General features: G+C 44.8%; 1 protein-coding gene across 1 annotated transcript in view; it reads right to left on the bottom strand.

Moving 5' to 3' along the window:
- The window catches only part of mpp2 (membrane palmitoylated protein 2), a 507220-nt gene that overhangs the window by 12465 nt on the left and 470688 nt on the right, over positions 1-24067 (bottom strand). Inside the window, 4 exon segments of the mRNA XM_033034794.1 lie at positions 2133-2224; positions 2226-2292; positions 5240-5308; positions 19314-19473. Of these exon segments, the coding sequence (XP_032890685.1) occupies positions 2133-2224; positions 2226-2292; positions 5240-5308; positions 19314-19473 (388 nt within the window).

The following is a 24067-nucleotide window of genomic DNA, read 5'->3' on the forward strand; positions in this document are numbered from 1 at the left end:
GAGTCAGCATGGATTTGCGAAAGGAAAATCATGCTTGAATAATCTTCTGGAATTTTTTTGAGGATGTAACTAGGAAAATGGACAAGGGAGAGCCAGTGGATGTAGTGTACCTGGACGTTCAGAAATAATTTGATAAGGTCCCACATATGAGATTAGTGGGCAAAATTAGGGCACATGGTATTGGGGGTAGAGTGCTGACTTGGATAGAAAATTGGTTGGCAGACAGGAAACAAAGAGTAGGGATTAACGCGACCCTTTCAGAATGGCAGGCAGTGACTAGTGTGATACTGCAAGGCTCGGTGCTGGGACAATATATGTTAATGATTTAGATGAAGGGATTCAAAGTAACATTAGAAAATTTGCAGATGACACGAAGCTGGGTGCCAGTGTGAACTGTGAGGAGGATGCTATGAGAAAGCAGGATGACTTGAACAGGTTGGTTGAGTGGGCAGATGCACGGCAGATGCAGTTTAATGTGGATAAATGTGAGGTTATCCACTTTGGTGGCAAAAACAGGAAGGCAGATTATTATCTGAATGGTGTCAAGTTGGGAAAAGGAGAAGTACAATGAGATCTGGGGGTCCTTGTTCATCAGTCACTGAAAGTAAGCATGCAGGTACAGCAAGCAGTGAAGAAAGCGAATGGCATGTTGACCTTCATAACAAGAGGCGTTGAGAATAGGAGCAAAGAGATCCTTCTGCGGTTGTACAGGGCCCTAGTGAGCTCACACCTGGAGTATTGTGTGCAGTTTTGGTCTCCAAATTTGAGGAAGGACATTCTTGCTATCGAAGCAGTGCAGTGTAGGTTCACGAGGTTAATTCCCAGGATGGCAGGACTGTCATATGTTGATAGAATGGAGTGGCTGGGCTTGTATACTCTGGAATTTAGAAGGATGAAAGGGTATCTTATTGAAACATATAAGATTATTAAGGGTTTGGACAAGCTAGAGGCAGGAAACATGTTCCCGATGTTGGGGGAGTCCAGAACCAGGGTCCATTTAGAAGGGGTAAGCCATTTAGAACGTAGATGAGGAAAAACTTTTTCACACAGAGAGTTGTGAGTGTGGAATTCTCTGCCTCAGAGGACAGTAGAGGTCGGTTCTCTGGAAACTCTGGAAACGGTTCTCACGAGAGAGCTAGATAGAGCTCTTAAAGATAGCAGAGTCAGGGGATATGGGGAGTAGGCAGGAATGTGGTACTGATTGTGGATGATCAGCCATGATCACATTGAATGGCGTTGCTGGCTCATAGGGGGAATGGCCTATTCCTGTACCTATTGTCTATTGTCTATTGAAATCATCCAACTTTACCAAAGAGAAGAGTATTCCTAATTACTGTCATCAAAGACTCTCTATTCTACTTTCAACTAAAAATGTAATCCTCAAAAGAGCCACGTGCACTTTACATGGCGTTTAATGATAATCAGTTGACTAAAAGGGGTCAAGGAAAGAGCGTTCACGTCGCGGCCCTGTTTCCACAAATCTTTCCACCACCATCACGCACAAGAAGCGCAAGACGCAATTGTATGCAGATGCCGAGAAGTGTGTTCATCTCTGGCTGAACAATTTCTAATCTTGCAATGTGGTCTCGATAAGAAGAAGTTAATTAAAAGATAATTATTTCATATATGGTGTGCTGACATGGATTTGTTTTATTTAGAGTTTTAGAGATACATTGTGGAAACAGGCCCTTCAGCTCATGATCACCCATACACTTGTTCTATCCTACACACTAGGAGACAATTTACAGAAGACAATCAACCTACAAACCTGCACATCTTTGGGATGTGGACGGAAACTGGAGCACTCGGAGTAAACCCACGTGGTCACAGGGAGAACGTACAAAATCTGCACAGACAGCACCCGTGGTTAGGATCAAACCTGGGTCTCTTGCGCTGTAAGGCAGCAACTCTACCACTGTGCCACAATGCCGCCCTTATTGCTTCAACAGACTGGATATTCTTGTTTTATTGATTTGACTTTCCATGGTCAGACTGCCATTTTCAGTTTAAAAAATCCCCTCTTTGCTCCAAATCTGTTATTTTGTCACAATCCAGCTAAATTACCAGAGATGGTGATCCCGGGATTAGCTGCTAATCAAAGGTTGTGGGAAAACAAGTCTATTTCTACTCACAAGGAATGGTGGTTCCAAATCTCATTGGATCAGACATGATGAGTCTGTTCTTCAAGCTTCTTCTCCCGACTCCTTGTGCCCCAATAAGAACCAGTCTTCCTCTGAAATGGTGGCATTTTTGCTACTTCCTCGTAGATTAGAAGCTCGTGTCGATCAAATTCTAGAAATTAAACAGAAGAATTATCTGAATAGCAAATATGAATGATACAACGCTTTTCATCACAGTCACAGAATCACAGAGTGATACAGCGTGGAAACAGGCCCTTCGACCCAACTTGCCCACACCGGCCAACATGTCCCAGCTACACTAGCCCTACCTGCCAGCGTTTGGCCCGTATCCCTCTAAACCTGTCTTATCCATGTACCTGTCTAACTGGCCAGTTCCAGACAAGGGAAAGAATGAAGAAGTGTCCCAAAACATCACCGATCTATGTTCTCCAGAGGTGCTGCCCGACCTGCAGAGTTACTCTAACACTTTGTGTTTTTTCTTTAAGGGACAGAATGCATTCCACAAACAAATAAGGGTGGAGCTAACAGGAAATTTCCACACTTGCAGCTGAAGCAGTACATTAGATGGAAAAAATTATTCACATAAAGAGGGCAGCCAGGCTTTAGTTTAAGTCAGACTCCAAAGAAAGATGCTTAAGCAGCACAACACTCTCTCAGTTCCTCATTCAAGTCACTGAAATGAATTTAAATTGAGAATCCTTCTCACTCTGAGCAAGAGGGCCATAAACTCAACCCCTATTGATAATGGTGTTTATTTAACATAGCCTCTCACAAAGCAGCTAAGAAAATGCACCCTGAGATGATCTGTGAGATACTGGCAGTTTAACATCGTTACATTCATAATCTTATTGGAGGTAATCTTCTGAAATAAATGTTGAAGAGCTCTGTTGAAAGAGGTAGTAAAGGAACTTCTCCACATTCTCCTGCACTTATACCCTTTAATGTTTTATCTTCATTAAACAAGGCCCAATGAACAGTAATGTTAAAAGTTTCAGATAAAGTGTTTTAGTGATTTGGCTTTAGCGATAAACATTGGCCTAGACACCAGATTTAAATGCTGCACTTATGTTTTAGTGGCATGTGGTCTTTAACAGCTGCCTAACAAAATAGATTTGGCTTTGGTTTAGCATCCCTAATTATTGGTATCAGTATTTGGTTCATAGATAGAACATCAGGGCTGCCAACTCTCACGCTTTGAGCGTGAGAATCACGCCCTCAAGCAAACTCTCACGCCCTCACGCTGATCAGAAATTTCTGAGATCAATAAAAATGTCAAAACTCGGATAAACTGCATGGTCCGCGGGTATTGGAGAGCCGGGGCTGAGGGAGCGATGGAAGCAGCGGGCGGATACAGATGCGGGGAGCCGGGGCTGGTGAGTTTGCGGGGCTGACAAGTATTTGGGCGGCTAGCGAGTCGCTCGCTGCAGCTTCGGCCATGGAGCATTCCGGACAGTGCGAGTGTCCCGGGCCGTCGGAGGCGTCGGAAGCGCCGCTGCCGCGAGAGTCTCTGTGCCGAAGGGACAGACTCTCAAAGGGAGGTGGAGAGAGAGAGAGGGGAAGGAGACAGGGAGGTAGGGGAGAGAGAGGGGGGAGAGTGAGGTGGGAGAGGGGGGGGGGGTAGAGAGAGAGGGGTGAGAGGGAAGAAAGTGGGAAGAGAGAGAGAGTGGAGAGGGAGGAGAGGGTTGGAGAGAATGGGAGAGAGGGGGAAGAGAAAGGGGTGGTAAACGAGAGAGGGGGAAGAGGGAGAGGGGGAAAGAGAGAAACGGGGGAAAGAGAGAGAGATGGGGGGCAAAGAGAAAGAGGAGATAGAGACAGAGGAGAAAGAGAGAGGTGAGAGAGCAAGGGGGAGAGTGAGGTGGGAGGGAGATATGGGGGAGAGAGAGGGAGAGAGGAGGTGAGATGAAGAAAGATAAATGAGAGAGAGAGAGGGGGGAAGAGAGAGAGGTGAGAGGAGAGAGAGAGATGGGGAGAGAGAGAGAGAGAGAGAGAGAGAGAGGGGAGAGTGTGTGGAGGGAGAGAGGGGGAGATAGAGAGGGAGGGAGAAAGAGAGAGAGAGGGAGGGAGAGAGAGAGAGGGGAGGAAGAGAGAGAGGAGAGAGAGAGAGGAGGAAGAGAGAGAGCAGAGAAAGAGAGGGAGAGAGGGGAGAGAGAGAGAGAGAGAGAGAGAGAGAGAGGGGAGAGTGTGTGGAGGGAGAGAGGGGGAGATAGAGAGGGAGGGAGAAAGAGAGAGAGAGGGAGGGAGAGAGAGAGAGGGGGAAGCGAGGGGGAGAGAGAGGAGAGAGAGAGGGGGGAGAGAGAGAGAGGGGGAAGAGAGAGCGGGGGAAAAGAGAGAGGGGGTGAGAGAAGAGAGAGGGAAGGGGAGAGGGTGAGAGGGGGAGACAGGGGAGAGAGAGGGGTGACAGGAGAGACAGAGAGGGAGAGAGGAGAGAGAGAGAGAGGGGAAAGAGAGATGGAGGGGAGAAATAGAGGGGGAGAGAGAGAGAGGGAGGGTTGAGAGGAGAGAGAGTGCATCCTGGAGGACAACCAGTGGCTGCTGGAAGTAAGTACCAAGCACTGGGTAGAAACGGTGGAAAATAGTGGACTTCAAATGGGGGTGGTTGGAGAAAGCATCCTGCTTGCCTGCTAGATTTTCACTTACTGTAACTGCAGGAAAAATGTTCCCGATGTTGGGGGCGTTCAGAACCATGGGTCACAGTTTAAGAATAAAGGGGGGGGGGGGCAGTTAGGACTGAGATGTAGGACAAACTTTCTTCACGCAGAGAGTTGTGAATCTGTGGAATTCTCTGCCACAGAAGGCAGTGCAGGCCATACCTCCAAACCTGTCCTATCCATGTATCAGTCTAACTTGTTCTTAAATGTTGGGATAGTCCCTGCCTCAACTACCTCCTCTGGCAGCTTGTTCCATACACCCATCACCCTTTGTGTGGATAAAGTTACCCCTTAAATAGTTACCTCTTAAAAATACTTCATACAAGCGAGAGCGAGAGAGCGAGAGCGAGAGCGAGAGCGAGAGCGAGAGCGAGAGCGAGAGCGAGAGCGAGAGCGAGAGCGAGAGAGAGAGCGCAGAATCTTTACTTACCCATTGACAAATATAGTTACCTGCATTTTTGGTGGTCAGATACATCATCTTCTTTTTCCTTTTTCCACCCATACTCCCACACAATGCACCTGTTTACGAAATAATATATGATATGATTATGGTTATAAACGGCCTTGATTCCTGATAGAAATATTGAAATCTGCATCTCATACTGCTTTAAGCAATCCTCTTGTTAATGTTAGCAAAATATTGAGTAGACTAAATTAAGTTACCCTGTCAAATACAACTTCTGTAAAGCAGTATAGATTGCAGAGTGTTTCTGCAGTCATACAAACAAGAAAAAAACCCCAAAACACAATTTACATAAACATCCATCACAGTGAATCTCCAAACACCTCCTCACTGTGGTGGAAGGCAAAGTCTTGTCTCTTCCCTGTTCCTTATTCTTCTCCCGATGTTGGAGCACCCGGCGGGCGATGGCAAGTCCTGCGGCCATTTAAGGCTGCGCCGGGCGATGCAAGGCCCTGCTCCGGGTCACCCTCAGTCCCGCAACCTGGGCGGGAGAAGTTACCATTGCGGGAGCTCCGAAAAGCGGTCACCCACCAGGGACACGCGAGCTGGCGATGTCCCGTCCACCAGGCCTGCAGCTGGAGCCTCCGAGCTCCGGAGTCGGGTCGTAGTCACGCCTCTCCACAGCTCTCCACGCTCCGAAGCCGGCCAGCTCCGCGATGGCGAATCCGTAGGCTCCGCGACTGGAGCCCCCAGGTCATTCCAACGACAATGGAGACCCGACAGGGAAAAGGTCGGGTCCCCCGTACGTGGAAGAGATCTAAAAGTTTCCCTCCCCCCCCCCACACATACACACAGTTAAAATCAATATATAAACCACTACAAACTATACACTCAACGGGACAAAAATTTTTAAAAAAAGACAGATGGACTGCAGAGGCATTGTGTGGATGATTTCGGAGAACATGTATTAATCGTATTTGGAAATATTCCATGCTAAATTGTGAGCTCTGTTTGCTTTTGTCAGTTTTGCCAAACTAATGCTTTTCGTGTAAACATCCCACTGAAAAAAATGGAATATCATAAAATGACAAGGTTGGAAGTTACATTCATGCCAATGATCTAGCCGACCAAGTCACGTTGGAAGAATGCTGTTATGAATGCAGTTTGTTGATCTGACATTAAACAGCCTTGGGAAACCAAGAAAGGGAGCAATGAACCTGTTGTTACATGAGATTTTAAAACATTTTTTTTTTACCAAATCCTATTTTGTTTTCTGTCTCCACATTTTTTTCTGACTGCCAGAGGTAAACTAGATGATTTCCTATGGATTTGTCTGGCCATCTGGGAAGACCATTATAAATCATTCTTATTCATTTTCTGAATGTTGGAATCACTTTTTTGATTGAATGACAGTGTAGACTTGATGGGCTGAAGGGCCTAAATCTGCTCCTATCACTTATGAAATTTTGATATTGCTTTTTGGTTTATTATTGTCAATTGTACTGCGACACAGTAGAAGTAGTATATATTTTTTTATTTCGAACATGTAAAACAAAAAAAGTTAAAAACAAAGCAAAATAACAATAAAATGAAATGAACAATAAACTAATACACAACTCATCGAATAACTTCTCAGAGACATCACAAATTAAATCTTACATGTTCGAAAAGGAGTAGGAGGAAGTATACACTTATTTATTCCTACCCTCATAAACTGTATCTCATCTACATATATACATAAATATACATATATCCATACATAAGCCACACAAACATACATATATACAGTTTATAACCAATTAAATAAAACTGCGTCAATAAAATAAAACTTAATCGTCATCGCAGCCCTTCCTCATTCTTATACCTCTGGAAAATAATTTTACTTCGGAGTCACGTGAGTGACTACATGAAGAACCCCGTACAGCCGCACGTGCGTCATTACGCCAGACGCATTGGTGCAGGCGACCAATTGGAGCAGCAAAGCTCCTCCAGCGGGTAAGTTTAAACTTCAGGTAAGTTTGTATTTCTTACCTGTTTTGTTTCCTTGCAGGAACCTCTTGTTCCAGATCCTTCCTGCTGGATGATTCGCGAGGACCGATGAGGGAACCAGCTATGGGCTGAGAGGTAACCCCGGTTCTCGCCGCGGAAGCGGATAGCTGGGGAATGTCGGGTTTCGCGAGGTCGGTTTTCAGGCGCTCCGGGTGCTGGGAGAGTTTCCTTCCGATAGGCATGTAGACGCTGGGGTTCCCGGAGAGGGGACCTCCAGTAGACTGGGTGCTGGGAGGGTTTCCGTCCGATACACATATAGATGCTGGGGTTCCCGGGTAAGGGAAATCCAGTAGTAATGCGGCTCTCAGACCACAGAGGTCCACAGGATAGGGGTTAAACGGACCGGAACGGTCAGCTCTGGTGCCGTAGGGTTTTTTCCCTCCGGTAATATATATGGACGCTGGGATTCCCGGGGAGGGGAAATCCAGCAGCAATGCGGTGCCCAGATCGCAGAGGTCCCCAAGATATGGGGTAAACCGACCAAAGTGGTCAGCCCTGGTGCCGGGAAGGTTCCCTTCCGGTAAGGAGAAAAAATTTGGAGGTTTGCCAGGATGGAACCCCTAATGGAGAGGAAGCTCCATCTAGATACACTCTAACAGCAGGAGTTGTGTCAGTGCGGGACTATGGGATAGTCCGCGCCAGCAGCGCCTTGGACAGGGCTGCTTAAAGGGGAACAAATTGTCAAAGGTGAACAAATTGATTGGTGAGCTTTGATTTCCGACTAGCAGCTGGTTCATGCAACATTCCAGCTCAAGCCAGGCAGCTGCAAGTGAAATGTTCGAGCTATCAAGGGTAAGTCACTGTTGTAAACCTTTTGTGTATGGCTTAATTCTACAAATCTTCCCCTCAGAGAGAAGATCTGGCAGAAATCACCTGACACTTGAATCAAACCAAGAATAATATTCATGATAATCTCCTTTTGTTTTTTGGAATTGAGCAGTGAAGAACTTGATTTGAAACTAATCATAGCACAATTTGTTAAAATTTCACAACACCATAAAGATCTCCAACTATTTACCAAGGGAAATTTTCAGAAAATCTATTATTTGTGACTAAATACTAAATACTAAATGAAATGGGTCTTATTTTATATACTTCAATGTATTAATTTGAAAGAATTTGGTTTTAAAATGGCGTCCAGTTCTTTTACAAGTTTAGCATGCAAATTCCCCTTGCAGTATAATTGCTCAATTATTTAATAGTTCAGCCTTTATTTGGAGGTCATCATTGATAAGTTGGGCCGAAAGGCCTGTTTATGTGCTGTATGACTGAGTCTATTAGTGCACGGAGCAAAGCTGGACACTGTTACCTGCTTGATAAAATCTTCTTGTAGAACCTTTGTTCCTCCATTTCATTTTGTGTCTTTTTAGATTCATGTGTTAAATTGCCTCCAGCCCATTCCCTTCCTTTATTGTTAATATCTTTAAATGTTTTTTTTTATACACAGTAAAAAAAAACCTTGGCACAATCGTCTGAATTTTGACAACCCCAGCAGCAATAGGAATGCAGCCATGATACTAACAGGATCTTAAACAGGATTTAAAGATTACACAGAGAAACAAGGAAGTGCAGACGTTGCAATCTTGAGCAAAACATAAATTGCGCGTGTCAGGCAGCATCTGTGGAGGGAATGGTTAGGCTGAAGAAGAGTCCAGTTCAAAACGTCTCCTCTCCATTCCCTCCACGGATGCTGCCTGACTCAATCTAGCACATTGGGGTTTGTTAAAGATTCTGAGGTCAGATCTGTTGAACGTTCCCAGAATTTTCTGTTTTGATTTCAGATTTACAGCAGCTGCATTTTTGTTTCATTTTACATTTAAAATAATTGTTGATTTAGGATCTCCGGTTGAGAAAGAGTGCCAACACTGTTGTGTTTTAGATTATTGCTTTGCATTCTAAATTTGCTCTCAATTAATGTGATTCTGGAGAAGTTTCCTTCAAAATCTAAACCACGGAAAGAGTTTTATTATCCAAAATAGCATAATAGCATATAGAAAACGACAAAATACTGAAGCAACTCAGCGGGTCAGGCAGCATATCTGGAGAACATGGATAGGTGACGTTTCGGATCGGAAACCTTCATCATCATATGTACAACATAATGTACATCGACTATTGTGAATGCTTTTTATAAAGGTATTCATTCTTAAAATTAAATTGGTGGATTTGGTGGATACATACAATATGTAATAGAATAGAATTGGAGAGGAGGAGTTACCTGGGCGGTGAGTTAAAAATCGAGCGTGGGGCTTGCTTTCACAGAGGCCCAGGGAGCCGTTGGTGAGAGGAGGAGTTACATAGGCGGTGAGTTATAAATCGAGTGCGGGGCTTGCCTTCACAGAGGCCTGGGGAGCCGTTGGTGAGAGGAGGAGTTACCTGGGCGGTGAGTTATAAATCGAGCACAGGGCTTGCCTTCACAGAGGCCCGGGGAGCCATTGGTGAGAGGAGGAGTTACCCAATCTGCAGCGTTCCATCTCACTTCCAGAGAAGGGGTCTGGTGGAAGCCTCTGATTGGTGGAAGAGGACAGAGGAAGCAGCTGATTGGGTGCAACCCCAGGTTTGCATTTCTGCTTTCAGGTTAAGGGTTCAGTGAGTTAAGGGTTCAGTGAGTTAAGGGTTCAGTGAGTTAAGGGTTCAGTGAGTTAAGGGTTCAGTGAGTTAAGGGTTCTGTGAGTTAATTGTTCTGTGAGTTAAGGGTTCTGTGAGTTGAGGGTTCTGTGAGTTAAGGGTACAGTATTTATTAGTAAAGGTACAGTTTAAAGGATAAATATTTTTATAGTGTGAGGGAGTTGATTTAATTTGGGAGTAAGCTATGTCAGTGGAGATTGGCCCCGTGGTTTGCTCAGCCTGCAACATGTGGGAGATCAGGGATATGGTCGGTGTCCCTGGTGACTATGTTTGCAGGAAGTGTGTCCAGCTGCAGCTCCTGGCAGACCGCATTGAACGATTGGAGCTGCGGTTGGATTCATACTGGAGCATCCACAATGCTGAGAAAGTCGTGAATAGCACGTACAGCGGGTTGGCCACACCGCAGGTAAAAGGTAAGAGGACAGAAAGGGAACGGGTGGCCAATAGCCAGCAAAGCAGTAGGCAGGTAGTGCAGGAGTCCCCTGCGGTCATCTCCCTCCTATACAGGTATACCATTTAGGATACTGTTGGGGGAGATGGCTCAGCAGGGGAAGGCAGCAGCAGCAGCCAAGTTCATGGCACCATGGGTGGCTCTGCGGCACAGGAGGGGAGAACAAAGAGTGGAAGGGCAATAGTAATAGGGGATTCAATTGTAAGGGGAATAGATATGCGTTTCTGTGGCCGCAAACGAGACTCCAGGATGGTATGTTGCCTCCCTGGTGCAAGGGTCAGGGATGTCACTGAACGGCTGCAGAACATTCTGGAGGGGGAGGGTGAACAGCCAGTTGTCGTGGTGCACATTGGCACCAACGATATAGGTAAAAAAAGGGATGAGGTCCTACAAGGTGAATTTAGGGAGCTAGGAGATAAACTTAAAAGTAGGACCTCAAAGGTAATATCTCTGGAAACTACCAGTGCCACGTGCTATTCAGAGTAGAAATAGGAGGATATTGTAGGTGAATACGTGGCTTGAAAAATGGTGTATGGGGGAGGGATTCAAATTTCTAGGGCATTGGAACCAGTTCTGGGGGAGGTGGGACCAGTACAAACAGGACGGTCTGCACCTGGGCTGGAAAGGAACCAATGTCCTTGGGGGAGTGTTTGCTAGTGCTGTCGGGGAGGATTTAATGGGGGATGGGTGCAAGAGCAGAGAGGCAGAGGGGTGTAAAATGAGGGTAGAAGCAATAGGTAGCAAGGTGAAAAGTAAAAGTGGCAGGCAGACAAATCCAGGGCAAAAATCAAAAAGGGCCACTTGTCAACATAATTGTATAAGGGGTAAGAGTGTTGTAAAAACAAGCCTGAAGGCTTTGTATCTTAATGCAAGGAGCATTCGTAATAAGGTGGATGAGTTGAATGTGCAGATAGTTATTAATGAACATGATATAGTTGGAATCACGGACACATGGCTCCAGGGTGACCAAGGCTGGGAGCTGAACATCCAGGGATATTCAATATTCAGGAGGGATAGACAGAAAGGAAAAGGAGGCGGGGTAGCGTTGCTGGTTAGAGAGGAGATTAACGCAATAGAAAGGAAGGACATTAGCTTGGAGGATGTGGAATCGATATGGGTAGAGCTGCGAAACACTAAGGGGCAGAAAACGCTAGTGGTAGTTGTGTACAGGCCACCTAACAGTAGTAGTGAAGTTGGGGATGGCATCAAACAGGAAATTAGAAATGCGTGCAACAAAGGTAAAACAATTATAATGGGTGACTTCAATCTACATATAGATTGCGTGAATCAAATTGGTAGGGGTGCTGAGGAAGAGGGTTTCTTGGAATGTATGCGGGATAATGTAGAGGAACCAATGAGAGAGCAGGCTATTCTAGACTGGGTATTGAGTAATGAGGAAGGGTTAGTTAGCAGTCTTGTTGTGCGTGGCCCCTTGGGCAAGAGTGACCATAATATGGTTGAATTCTTCATTAGGATGGAGAGTGACATTGTTAATTCAGAAACAAGGGTCCTGAACTTAAAGAAAGGTGACTTTGAGGGTATGTAATGTGAATTGGCCAAGATAGACTGGCAAATGATTCTTAAAGGGTTGACGGTGGATATGCAATGGAAGGCATTTAAAAACTGCATGGATGAACTACAACAATTGTTCATCCCAGTTTAGCAAAAGAATAAATCAGGGAAGGTAGTGCATCCGTGGATAACAAAGGAAATCAGGGATAGTATCAAAACAAAAGATGAAGCGTACAAATTAGCCAGAAAAAGCAGCCTACCAGAAAACGGAGAAATTCAGAGTCCAGCAGAGGAGGACAAAGGGCTTAATTAGGAAAGGGAAAATAGATTATGAAAGAAAACTGGCAGGGAACATAAAAACTGACTGCAAAAGTTTTTATACATATGTGAAGAGGAAAAAATTAGTTAAAACAAATGTAGGTCCCTTGCAGTCAGAAACAGGCAAATTGATCATGGGGAACAAGGACATGGCAGACCAATTGAATAACTACTTTGGTTCACTTCACTAAGGAAGACACAAATAATCTGCCGGAAATAGCAAGGGACCGGGAGTTAAATGAGATGGAGGAACTGAGTGAAATCCAGGTTAGCCGGGAAGTGGTGTTAGGTAAATTGAATGGATTAAAGGCCGATAAATCCCCAGGACCAGATAAGTTGCATCCCAGAGTACTTAAGGAATTTGCCGCAGAAATAGTGGATGCATTAGTAATAATTTTTCAAAACTCTTTAGATTCTGGAGTAGTTCCTGAGGATTGGAGGGTAACTAATGTAACCCCACTTTTTAAAAAGGGAGGGAGAGAGAAAACGGGGAATTACAGACCAGTTAGTCTAACATCGGTGGTGGGAAAAATTCTGGAATCAGTTATTAAAGATGGGATAGCAGCACATTTGGAAAGTGGTGAATTCATTGGACAACGTCAGCATGGATTTATGAAAGGTAAATCACGTCTGACGAATCTTATAGAATTGTTTGAGGATGTAACTAGTAGAGTGGATAAGGGAGAACCAGTGGATGTGTTATATCTGGACTTTCAGAAGGCTTTCGACAAGGTCCCACATAAGAGATTAGTATGCACTTAAAGCACACGATATTGGGGGTTCAGTATTGATGTGGATAGAGAATGGCTGGCAGACAGGAATCAAAGAGTAGGAGTAAACGGGTCCTTTTCAGAATAGCAGGCAGTGACTAGTGGGGTACCGCAAGGCTCAGTGCTGGGACCTCAGCTATTTACAATATATATTAATGATTTGGACGAGGGAATTGAATGCAACATCTCCAAGTTTGCGGATGACACGAAGCTGGGGGGCAGTGTTAGCTGTGAGGAGGATGCTAGGAGGCTGCAAGGTGACTTGGATAGGTTGGGTGAGTGGGCAAATGCATGGCAGATGCAGTATAATGTGGATAAATGTGAGGTTATCCACTTTGGTGGCAAAAACAGGAAAGTAGACTGTTATCTGAATGGTGGCCGATTAGGAAAAGGGGAGATGCAACGAGACCTGGGTGTCATGGTACACCAGTCATTGAAAGTGGGAATGCAGGTGCAGCAGGCAGTGAAGAAAGCAAATGGTATGTTAGCATTCATAGCAAAAGGATTTGAGTATAAGAGCAGGGAGGTTCTACTGCAGTTGTACAGGGTCTTGGTGAGACCACACCTGGGGTATTGCGTACAGTTTTGGTCTCCTAATCTGAGGAAAGACATTCTTGCCATAGAGGGAGTACAGAGAAGGTTCACCAGACTGATTCCTGGGATGGCAGGACTTCCATATGAAGAAAGACTGGATAGACTCGGCTTGTACACACTAGAATTTAGAAGATTGAGGGGGGATCTTATAGAAACTTACAAAATTCTTAAGGGGTTGGACAGGCTAGATGCAGGAAGATTATTCCCGATGTTGGGGAAGTCCAGAACTAGGGGTCACAGTTTAAGGATGAGAGGGTAGTCTTTTAGGACGAGATGAGAAAATCATTTTTTACACAGAGAGTGGTGAATCTGTGGAATTCTCTGCCACAGAAGGTAGTTGAGGCCAGTTCATGGGCTATATTTAAGAGGGAGTTAGATGTGGCCCTTGTGGCTAAAGGGATCAGGGGGTATGGAGAGAAGGCAGGGATGGGATACTGAGTTGGATGATCAGCCATGGTCATATCGAATGGTGGTGCAGGCTCGAAGGGCCGAATGGCCTACTCCTGCACCTATTTTCTATGTTTCTATGTTTCTATAATAGACTATATTTCCTGAACAAGAGGTTTACATTCTATTCAGGAGCATAAAGTAATCTGTCCTATTTCACACATAAAATGAGACGTCATAAAACTTTGAAGGTTACTGTTACCGCAAGGTAAAAGGCTATTTATTGAATTTCCATTTCAGCCATCTGTTGACATAAACTCTGCTGTTATCATCCTCTCAACCTCACTCCATTCAAACACTTGAGAGCCTCACTGCTGGCATTAACAAGACATACGGCTGCAACATTGCTTGGCATCTTATTATTCTGAGAAGATTACAAGAAAAACAGCGTCTCTCTAGAAATGGTGTTTTATTTTAAACTTCTCCGGTTGTCAACAGGGCGGCATGGTGGTGCAGCGGTAGAGTTGCTGCTTTACAGCGCTTGCAGTGCCGGAGACCTGGGTTCAATCCCGACTACAGGTGCTGTCTGTACGGAGTTTGTACGTTCTCCCCGTGCCCTGCGTGGGTTTTCTCTGAGATCTTTGGTTTCCTTCCACACTCCAGTCGTACAGGTTTGTAGGTTAATTGGCTTGGTGAATGTGAAAAATTGTCCCTAGTGTGTGTAGGAGATTGTTAATATGCGGGGATCGCTGGTCAGCGTGGACCTGGTTGGCCGAAGGGCCTGTTTCCGCGCTGTATCTCTACACTAAAATAAGAGCAAATATTTTTGTCCCAAAAGGAAATGGAAGCTTGGGATATTATAATAGCATATTGGCATCTCTGTACATTTTCACTGAAACATTTTTTCAGCTAAATACTTCACAGCAGTTACATCTTGTAGAGCACTTGATCCTTAAAGACTGCACATTTTATTGTATCAGTAATTTCTCAACTACTGCCACTAAAAAGGTCAGAATCTCATCTTGATATCACAAACCTTTTATGAGCAATCGTTTTATGTCAAGCAGTGCTTATATATTGATTTGAGCACCTTTGTGACAAAGTGATTTTTTCTTGAAATAAAAATTATGAGTAGTCTGGGCTCAATTGCAGCCAACTTGGATGTCATAGAGTCATACACATGGAAACAGGCCCTCCGGCCCAACTTGCCCACGCCGACAATGATGCCCCATTTACACTAGTCCCACATGCCCGCATTAGGTACCTATCCCTCCAAACCTTTCCTGTTCAAATGTTTTTTAAATGTTGTTGCAGTACCTGCCACAACTACCTCCTCTGGCAGCTCGTTCCATATATCCCCAACTCTCTGTGTCGGAAATGTTGCCACTCAGGTTTTATTAAATCTTTCCCTCACACTTTAAATCTATGTCCTCTGGTTCCTGATTACCCCAACTCTGGGTAAAAGACTGTACGGTTACACACCTCTATAAGACTCCCCTCATCATCCTATGCTCCAAGTAATAAATGAAACCTCTTCAGCACCTTGTACAGCTGCAACATAACATCACAACCTCTATGGATATAACTGCATACCTCTGCTTAGTCTGCCTAAACCTACCAGATCTCCTGGTTGCTTTAACTTCCCCTCCCATTCCCACACTGACCTTTCTGTCCTGGGCTTCCTCCACTGTCAGAGTGAGGCCCAGCACAAATTGGAGGAACAGCACCTCATATTTCGCTTGGGCAGCTTACACGCCAGCGGTATGAATATTGACTTCTCTAACCTCAAGTATCCCTTGCTTTCCCTCTCTCTCCATCCCTCCCCCTTCCCAGTTCTCCAACCAGCCTGACTGTTCCCTGAATAAATATTATCTCTGTATGCTTCCTTGTCACTTTCTCCAAGCTAACAAAGATCTATTCTACATTTTTGTTACAATCATCACACAGAATTGTAGCCATTGAATGAATATCAAATTACCAAATTTGCTAACATCTTTAATCTCAAAATCTACAAGTGTATCAAACACACCCAGATTTAGTCAATAGGTGACTCGCATACACTCGTACTTATATAAACAATGCTCTACTCAGTCCTTAGTGCAGTTAGTCAAAAATGCTGGAGAAACTCAGCGGGTGAGTGAGCATCTATGGTAATAGGTGACGTTTCGGATCGAGACCCTTCTTCAGACTGGGGAGGGGGGGGGGTGGGACGAAGAAAGGAAGAGGGGGAGACAGTAGGCTGTGGGAGAGCTAGGAAGGAGAGGGGAAGGAGGGAGAAAGCAAGGTCTACCTGAAATTGGAGAAGTCAATGTTCATACCGCTGGGGTGTAAAATGCCAATCTTCCGACATTTTCACCACCTCCAACGGGATCCCACCACTGGCCACATCTTCCCATCTCCTCCCCTTTCGGCTTTCCGTAACTCCCTGGTCAATTCGTCCCTTCCCACCCAAACCACCCCCTCCCCTGGTACTTTCCCTTGCAACCGCAGGAAATGCTACACTTGTTGCTTACTTGTTGTTGCAGTCTTTCCAGGTGAGCCAGAGGTTCACCTGCACCTCCTCCAACCTCATCAATTGTATCCACTGTTCTAGGTGTCAACTGCTCTACATCGGTGAGACCAAGTGCAGGCTTGGCGATCGCTACGTCCAACACCTCCGCTCAGTTCTTTTTTAAATTTCAAAATAGACTTTATTCAGGTAATAAATATATACAATACATGAACCGTGCAAAAAATTAATCCGACATTTTCGGATACTATACAAATTGTTCAGTAAGTCTATATACATTGCTCAAATTTCAGGTATTTGTCCCCCACCCTTGCTACTCATGTGGCCCACTGGCGTGGAATCCCTTCCTTTATTTTGAGGGGCGTCTCCACCACGCCCTGCCCCCATGTCCAGCAGCGGAAGGACCCTAGACTGTGGTCCTCCCCCACCAAGCCTTGGCGTTGGCTGCACCGAGCTTCAGTGCGTCCCTCAGCACGTACTCCTGCAGTGTGCAGCGGGCCAGTCGGCAACATTCCCTGACGGACATTTCGCTCTGCTGGGTGGTGAACAATGCTCGGGCAGACCAAAGAGCGTCTTTCACCGAGTTGATGACCATCCAGCAGCACTCGATGTCAGTCTCTGAATGCGTCTCTGGAAACAGTCCATAAATCACAGAGTCCTCTGTGACGGATCTGTTTGGAATAAACTGTGACAGGGACCCTTACAAACCTCTCCAGACTCTCTTTGCAAATCCACACTCTGCAAAGACGTGGGCAACCGTCTCTTCTCCATAGAAGCCGTCCCGAGGGCAGCGTGTGCTGGTAGTGAGGTTCCGATGGTGCAGAAAGGATCTGACTGTGAGGACTCCTCTCACCACCAGCCAAGCCAGGTCTTGTTGGTGAGTTCTGGCGATGAGGCATTTTGCCAGACAAGCTGGGCAGTATACTCTGGGAACCACGCCACCAGATCCATCGAGTCCTTTCCCTGCAGTGCCTGCGGGACGTTCCGTGCTGACCACTGCCCGATGGACATGTGGTCAAAGGTGTTGGTCTGGAAAAACCTTTCCACAAACGACAGATGGGGCGGCAATGTCCAGCTGACTGGCACATTGCGTGGCATTTGCACCAGGCCGATCCTTCGCAACACCGGGGACAGGTAGAACCTCAGCAAGTAGAGACACTTCCTGCCCACGTGCCTTGGCTCTACACTCCGCCTGATGAAGCCACACATGAAGGTGGCCATCAGGGTGAGGGCGACATTGGGCACGCTTTAACCCCTTTGTCTGCCGACTTGTGCATTGCGGCCCGTCACACCCGGTCTATCCTTGACCCCCAGATGAACTGGAAGACGGCCTGGGTGATCCCTGTGGCATAGGAGGGAGTGACAGGCCACACTTGCGCCAAGTACAGCAGCCCCGCCATTAACTAACCTGATCTCCCGGTGGCTCAGTACTTCAACTCCCCTTCCTATTCCGAATCCGACCTTTCTGTCCCGGGCCTCCTCCATGACCAGAGCGAGTCCCACCGCAAATTGGAGGAGCAGCGCCACATATTTCGCTTCATTCCCCCTTCAGTCCTTAGTGCAATCAAGGTAGTTTGTAATTTCAAGTTTATATCAGAAACAAGCTGACACTGGGCGACGGTGTTTACCCAGAAGGCTGTGCACCGCAGAAAGGGCCCCAGACGCCACTGAGGCAGTTAATACTCTCAGTATAAACGTAGACTGGGAGATCATTTCGCTGAAAACCTTCGCTCAGTCTGCCTGGACTTACGTGATCTCCACGTTGCTAACACTTTCCCCCACTGACCTTTCTGTCCTCCATTGTCAGAGTGAGGCTAAAGGCAAATTGTAGGAACAGTATCTCATATTTCGCTTGGGCAGCTTACAGCCCAGTAGTATGATTATTGATTTCTCTAACTTCAAGTAACCCTGGCATTCCCTCTCTCTCCATTCCTCCACGACCCAAGTCGCTCCAGCTTCTCGTTTTCACTCAACAAACAGCTGACAATGGCCTGTTTCCTTTATCATCATTGCTTTTTTGCAAATCTATCATTCATTCATCTATATCTGTCTACGTCTACATCTTCCATTTCCCTTTCCCGTGAATTTCAGTCTGAAGAAGGGTCTTAACCCAAAACGTCACCCATTCCTTCTCTCCAGAGATGTTGCCTGTCCCACTGAGTTACTCCAGCATTTTGTGTCTATCTTCGGTTTAAACCAGCATCTGCAGTTCCTTCCTCCACAATCTTCTTTTAATTCTGTGCTTCAAGATTTATAAGATGTTACAGAGTTGGAAGTATATTTTTCTTGCAATGCACACTGCCTGCTATAAAATTACTGCTCAGACCTTGAATTGTGAACAGAGCCACCTTGCTGCCACAGTTGTCTGCATCACCAAAGGCTGAGGGGAGACCTGATAGAAGTTACTAAAATAATGTTAGGCTGGAACATGCTGTCAGGGGTGGTGGTAGAGGCAGATACAATACTAGCATTCAACAGGCTTTTGGATATGCAGTGAATAGAGGGATATGGATCAGGTGCAGGCAAAAGTGATTAGTTTATCTTGGAATCATCTTCGGCACAGACATTGTGGGCCAAAGAGCTTGTTCCTGTACTTTCCATGTTCTCAATCCTAGGGCCCTATTCAGAACATATTGTGTGCTTGCAGAGCAAAGATCCACCAACTGCTGTGAACAGAGGAACATGAGTCGGTTATAAAGCCCTTTAAGATTGTTCTGCCTTTTAAAGAGATTGCTGCAGATCTGTAACCTCATTCTAGTGACGGCACACTCAGTATTTCGATAGGATATGTTCCTGCTAAACTTGAATAAATTTGCAAAAATGAATGCAAAAATACATAGACCTTCTTATCTATTAAATACACAATGTATTCTAATATAAATGTCATTTGTGGATCTCTGTACCTACCAAATGCTCACCCTTGACCTTGCGAATCCCCACCATTCGGACAGCATCAGGGGGCACAGGCTGATTGTTGAACGTGGAGTCCATGAACGACTCTGGACTTGGAGGTGGAGTTTCGTAGTTTTTAGAGGCGACTGTGTCGTGAGCTTCCAGCAGTGACTGCAGGCAGAACAGGAAACCAACCATTTTAAACACATTCAATAGTTCAACTTTTACAAAATTATTCAACATACTGCCTTGAGGCTGAAATATTACACTTACATATACTAATGCAACATGAAAACACTGCAAACTGTGAAATTCTGAAATAAAAATGCATGCAGCCTCTGCAGATGAAGCAGCATGTTTGGGAGTGATTCACAGTAAACCCTTCAAATCAGTCAACCTGGTGTCCTGATACAAGATCCTTGATATTAAACATTGATTCTTTTCAAAGATAGACACAAAATGCTGGAGTAATTCAGCAGGTCAGGCAGCATCTCTGGAGATATGGTGACGTTTCAGGTCAGAACTCTTCTTCAGGGCTCGTTTCTCTCCTCCACAAATGCTGCCTGTTATTTCTAACATATCTTATTTGAATAAAATACAGCCAAACCGCTGAAGTTTTGCTGTAAAGAAAATGAAAAAGCTAGTAATTCCACATGTGATTGACTCAGTAATGCTGCTGATTTGTGGAATAGAGAACACAGATCAGAGCAGTAGGAAGGAACTGCAGATGTTGGTATAAACCAAAGATAGACACAAAAAGCTGGAGTAACTCAGTGGGTCAGACAACATCTCGTGAGAAGGAATAGGTGACGTTTCGGGTCGAGACCCTTCTTCAGACTAAGAGTCAGGGGAAAGGAAAACGAGAGATATAGACAGTGACATAGAGAGATAAATGTCATTGTCACTCATTTGAATGAAAGATATGCAAAAAAAGTAAGGATGATGAAGGTGCTGTTCATTCAATTTGCGTCTGGCCTCACTCTGACAATGGTGGAGGCCAGGACAGGAAGGCCAGTGTGGGAATTGGAAGTGGAATGAAGTGTTTGGCAACCAGTGACCAATCAGGAAGGTCCAGGTGGACTGAGTGAATGTGTTCAGCAAAACGATCGCCCAGTCTACGCTTGGTTTTGTCAATGTACAACACATACATCGGCGAGACCAAATGTAGACTTGGTAGTTTTTTTTAGTAAAATCAAGGATATTTATTGCCAGTCTGAGCTGTAAAATCACACTTCACTATGAAACACCGTAAATATGTATGAAATATTCTTTCATCATGTGTCAGAACCTACGCTGCACTCCCTCAATAGCAAGAATGTCCTTCCTCAAATTAGGAGACCAAAACTGTACACAATACTCCAGGTGCGGTCTCACCTGGGCTCTGTACACCTGCAGTAGGACTTCCTTGCTCCTATACTCAAATCCTCTCGCTATGAAGGCCAACATGCCATTTGCTTTCTTCACTGCCTGCTGTAGCTGCATGCTTACTTTCAGTGACTGAAGGACACTCAGGTCTTGTTATACCTCCCATTTTCCTAATCTGACACCATTCAGAAAATAATATGCCTTCTTGTTCTTGGTACCAAAGTGGATAACCTCACATTTATCCACATTATACTGCATCTGCCATGCATCTGCCCACTCACCCAACCTATCCAAGTCACCCTGCAGCCTCATAGCATCCTCCTCGCAGCTCACACTGCCACCCAGCAGTGTGTCATCTGCAAACTTGGAGATGATACATTTAATTCCTTTGTCTAATCATTAATATATATTGTAAATAATTGGTGTCCCAGCACAGAGCCTTGCGGCACCCCGCTAGTCACTGCCTGCCATTTTGAAAAGGACCCGTTAATTCCTACTCTTTGCTTCCTGTCTGCCAACCAGTTCTCTATCCATGTCAATACCTTACCACCAATACCATGTGCTCTAATTTTGCACACTGATCTCTTGTGTGGGACCTTGCCAAAGTTCTTTATGAAAGTCCAGATAACCACATCCATTGGTTCTCCCTTATCCATTCTACTTGGTACATCCTCAAAAAAATTCTAGAAGATTAGTCAAGCACGATTTCCCCTTCATAAATCCATGCTCACTTTGACCGATCCTGTCACTGCTTTCCCAATGCGCTGCTATTACATCTTTAATAATCAACTCAAGCATTTTCCCCTCTACTCTCAGTCTTCCGGTTTGCTGCTTCCTCTGGCCAATGTATATGCCTCTTCCTTGGATTTAACACTATCCCTAATTTCTCTCATTAGCCACCATTGAGCCGCCTTCCCTGTTTTATTTTTATGTCAGACAGGGATGAACAATTGTTGTAATTCATTTGTTGTGCGGGCTTTGCACAACAAGATTGCTAACTCATCCTTCCTCATTACACAATACCCAGTCCAAGATGGTCTGCCCTCTAGTTGGTTCCTCTACATACCAGCTTAGAAAACCAACCCATATACACTCCAGGACACCGTCTTCCTCACTTTCTGTTATACCACTTTCGCATCCACTGCTTGAAACCAGGAGGAATTAAAAGAGGCCAATTAACCTGCAAACACACACATCTTTAGGATGTGGGAGGTAACAGGAGCACCCAGAGGAAACTCACGCCAAAGGTTACAGGGCAAACGTGCAAACTCCATACAGAGGTCAAGGTTGAACCTGGATTCTGGCACTGGCTACCAGCTGCACCACTGTGCCACCACAAATAAATATCTCACATTTTAAGCTGTTAGTGACGGGGCAACCTCTCATCTCAGGAATTTGCTTAGTAAATCTCTTCCACACTGCCTCCAATTGTATAATATATTCTTCCTTGAATATGGAAACTATATCACCTCCCTCCATAATATCCTCCCCTCCTCTGGAAATGGGGATAGGCAGAGAAACAATCAACTTGCTGTCAGGCAAAGACGCTCCACAGATGTTCTACTTTGCATATATCCTTAATTAGTTGTCTTCAGCCCATAAGGTTATAATTCTACATTATCCCAGCACAGATGTGAGTCATGTATCTTCCAATGCAAGAGGCTGAGAGCTACAACATCCTACAGTTGCTAACTGACCCATCTGTAGTCATAAAACAGCAATTTCTATAATTTGCTGTTTGCATATCCCTGAGTCTGTAGCTAAACATATCCTGTTACAAAACTGATTTCATTTGCACTTATTGCAACATGTTTGTGTTAATCGCTAAGAAATGATTGGCATTGATTGCATTTACACTTTAGAGGAATTAAAAATAAGTTTCATCCCAGCTGTCGTGAACAGAGGCTGAATATGTAATAAAGTCAGCAAATTTGAAGGATGTTGGCTATCTAGTCTTAAACAGTGAGAAATTATGATTTAATAGAATGTTGCTATATCAGTGACTCGTGAGACATGTTGTTCATGACCTAGTTGGTACAATCAAAAATATATGATTATGCCCACTGCTGCTAGATGTCATTAGCTGTAATCAAGACCTACACTAGATGTACATCTAATACTTCTAACCACAGATAATTAATGTGGCACAGTGGCGCAACTGGTAAAGCTGTTGCCTTACATTGCCAGAGACCCGGGTTTGATGTAAGTCTTTGGAGTGTGGGAGGAAACTGGAGCACCTGGAGAAAAAACCCACGCGGTCACAGGAAGAATTTACAAACTCCCTACAGACAGTATCTGTAGTCAGGATTGAACCTGGGGTTTCTGGCACTGTAAGCAGCAACTCTACCGTTGCGCCATCGTGCTGCCCCAGTTTTCTCCCACATTTCAAAAGCAACAGGATTGTAGGTAAATTGACCCTGGTTTGTAGGGAAAGGATGAGAAAGTGGGATAACATAGAACTTGTGCGAACGGGTGATAGATAGTTGTCGTTGACTCAGTGGGCCGAATGGCCTGTTTCCATGCTGTATCTTTAAATTATTCAATAATATCATGCCTTTCTGGACAGTTCTCTGAGAAGCCTTTTCATCACACAATCACCCTTTGACAAAGCAGCTATCTGGTAAGCAGCAAACAGAACAAGATCATTGAAAGGGAATGTTAAAACGGCAATAATTGATGATGCCTAACAATTCCAGAAGAATCAAATGCTACTGATGTGTGGCAGGTTAAGGTTGATTATTGTTATCAGCGAGTTTCTGCACTTCACATACTCCTGAGGAATGACGATGACTTATTAGTGGCCTATTGACTCATCCTCACCACTACAACTGAGAAAATTCAATTTAGATAAGAACGTGAACTAATTCAGAATTAGTAGATGAAATCCGTGACAACCGTTATGAAAGATGCCCTGTATTCATTGACGTACTTTAGGAAAGGCAATCTGTGTTCCTCTTAGTCTGGTCTATAGACAACTCAAGAGTCAACATCAGTTCATGTTCTAGGAGCAAAATTAGGCCATTTGGCCCAACAAATGTACACTCGCCATTCAATCATGGCTGATCTATCTTTCCCTTTCAACCTCATTCTGCAATAAGTTCATAAGTTCTAGGAGCAGTTGCCAAGGAACAGCTTGGATATTTGAAGCATGGGGTGAAATGGGTGGGTCACGTTCTGAATTTCAATTGGCATTAATTTTTGGAAAAAAACATATTGTTCAATATTGACTTCACCTACTCCGCAATGGCTGTCGCAAGATCCCAGGTGTTCATGTCTTTCTCTATCATAAGAACAGAGGAGAAAAACGGATTAAAGACCTTTCCCATCTCCTGTGGCTCCACACAGAGATGATAGCATTGATTCCTGAGGGACACTATTATCTCTCTGGTTACACCTTTTC

Source organism: Amblyraja radiata, chromosome 16 (genome assembly GCF_010909765.2).
Source record: "Amblyraja radiata isolate CabotCenter1 chromosome 16, sAmbRad1.1.pri, whole genome shotgun sequence".
NCBI lineage: Eukaryota > Metazoa > Chordata > Chondrichthyes > Rajiformes > Rajidae > Amblyraja > Amblyraja radiata.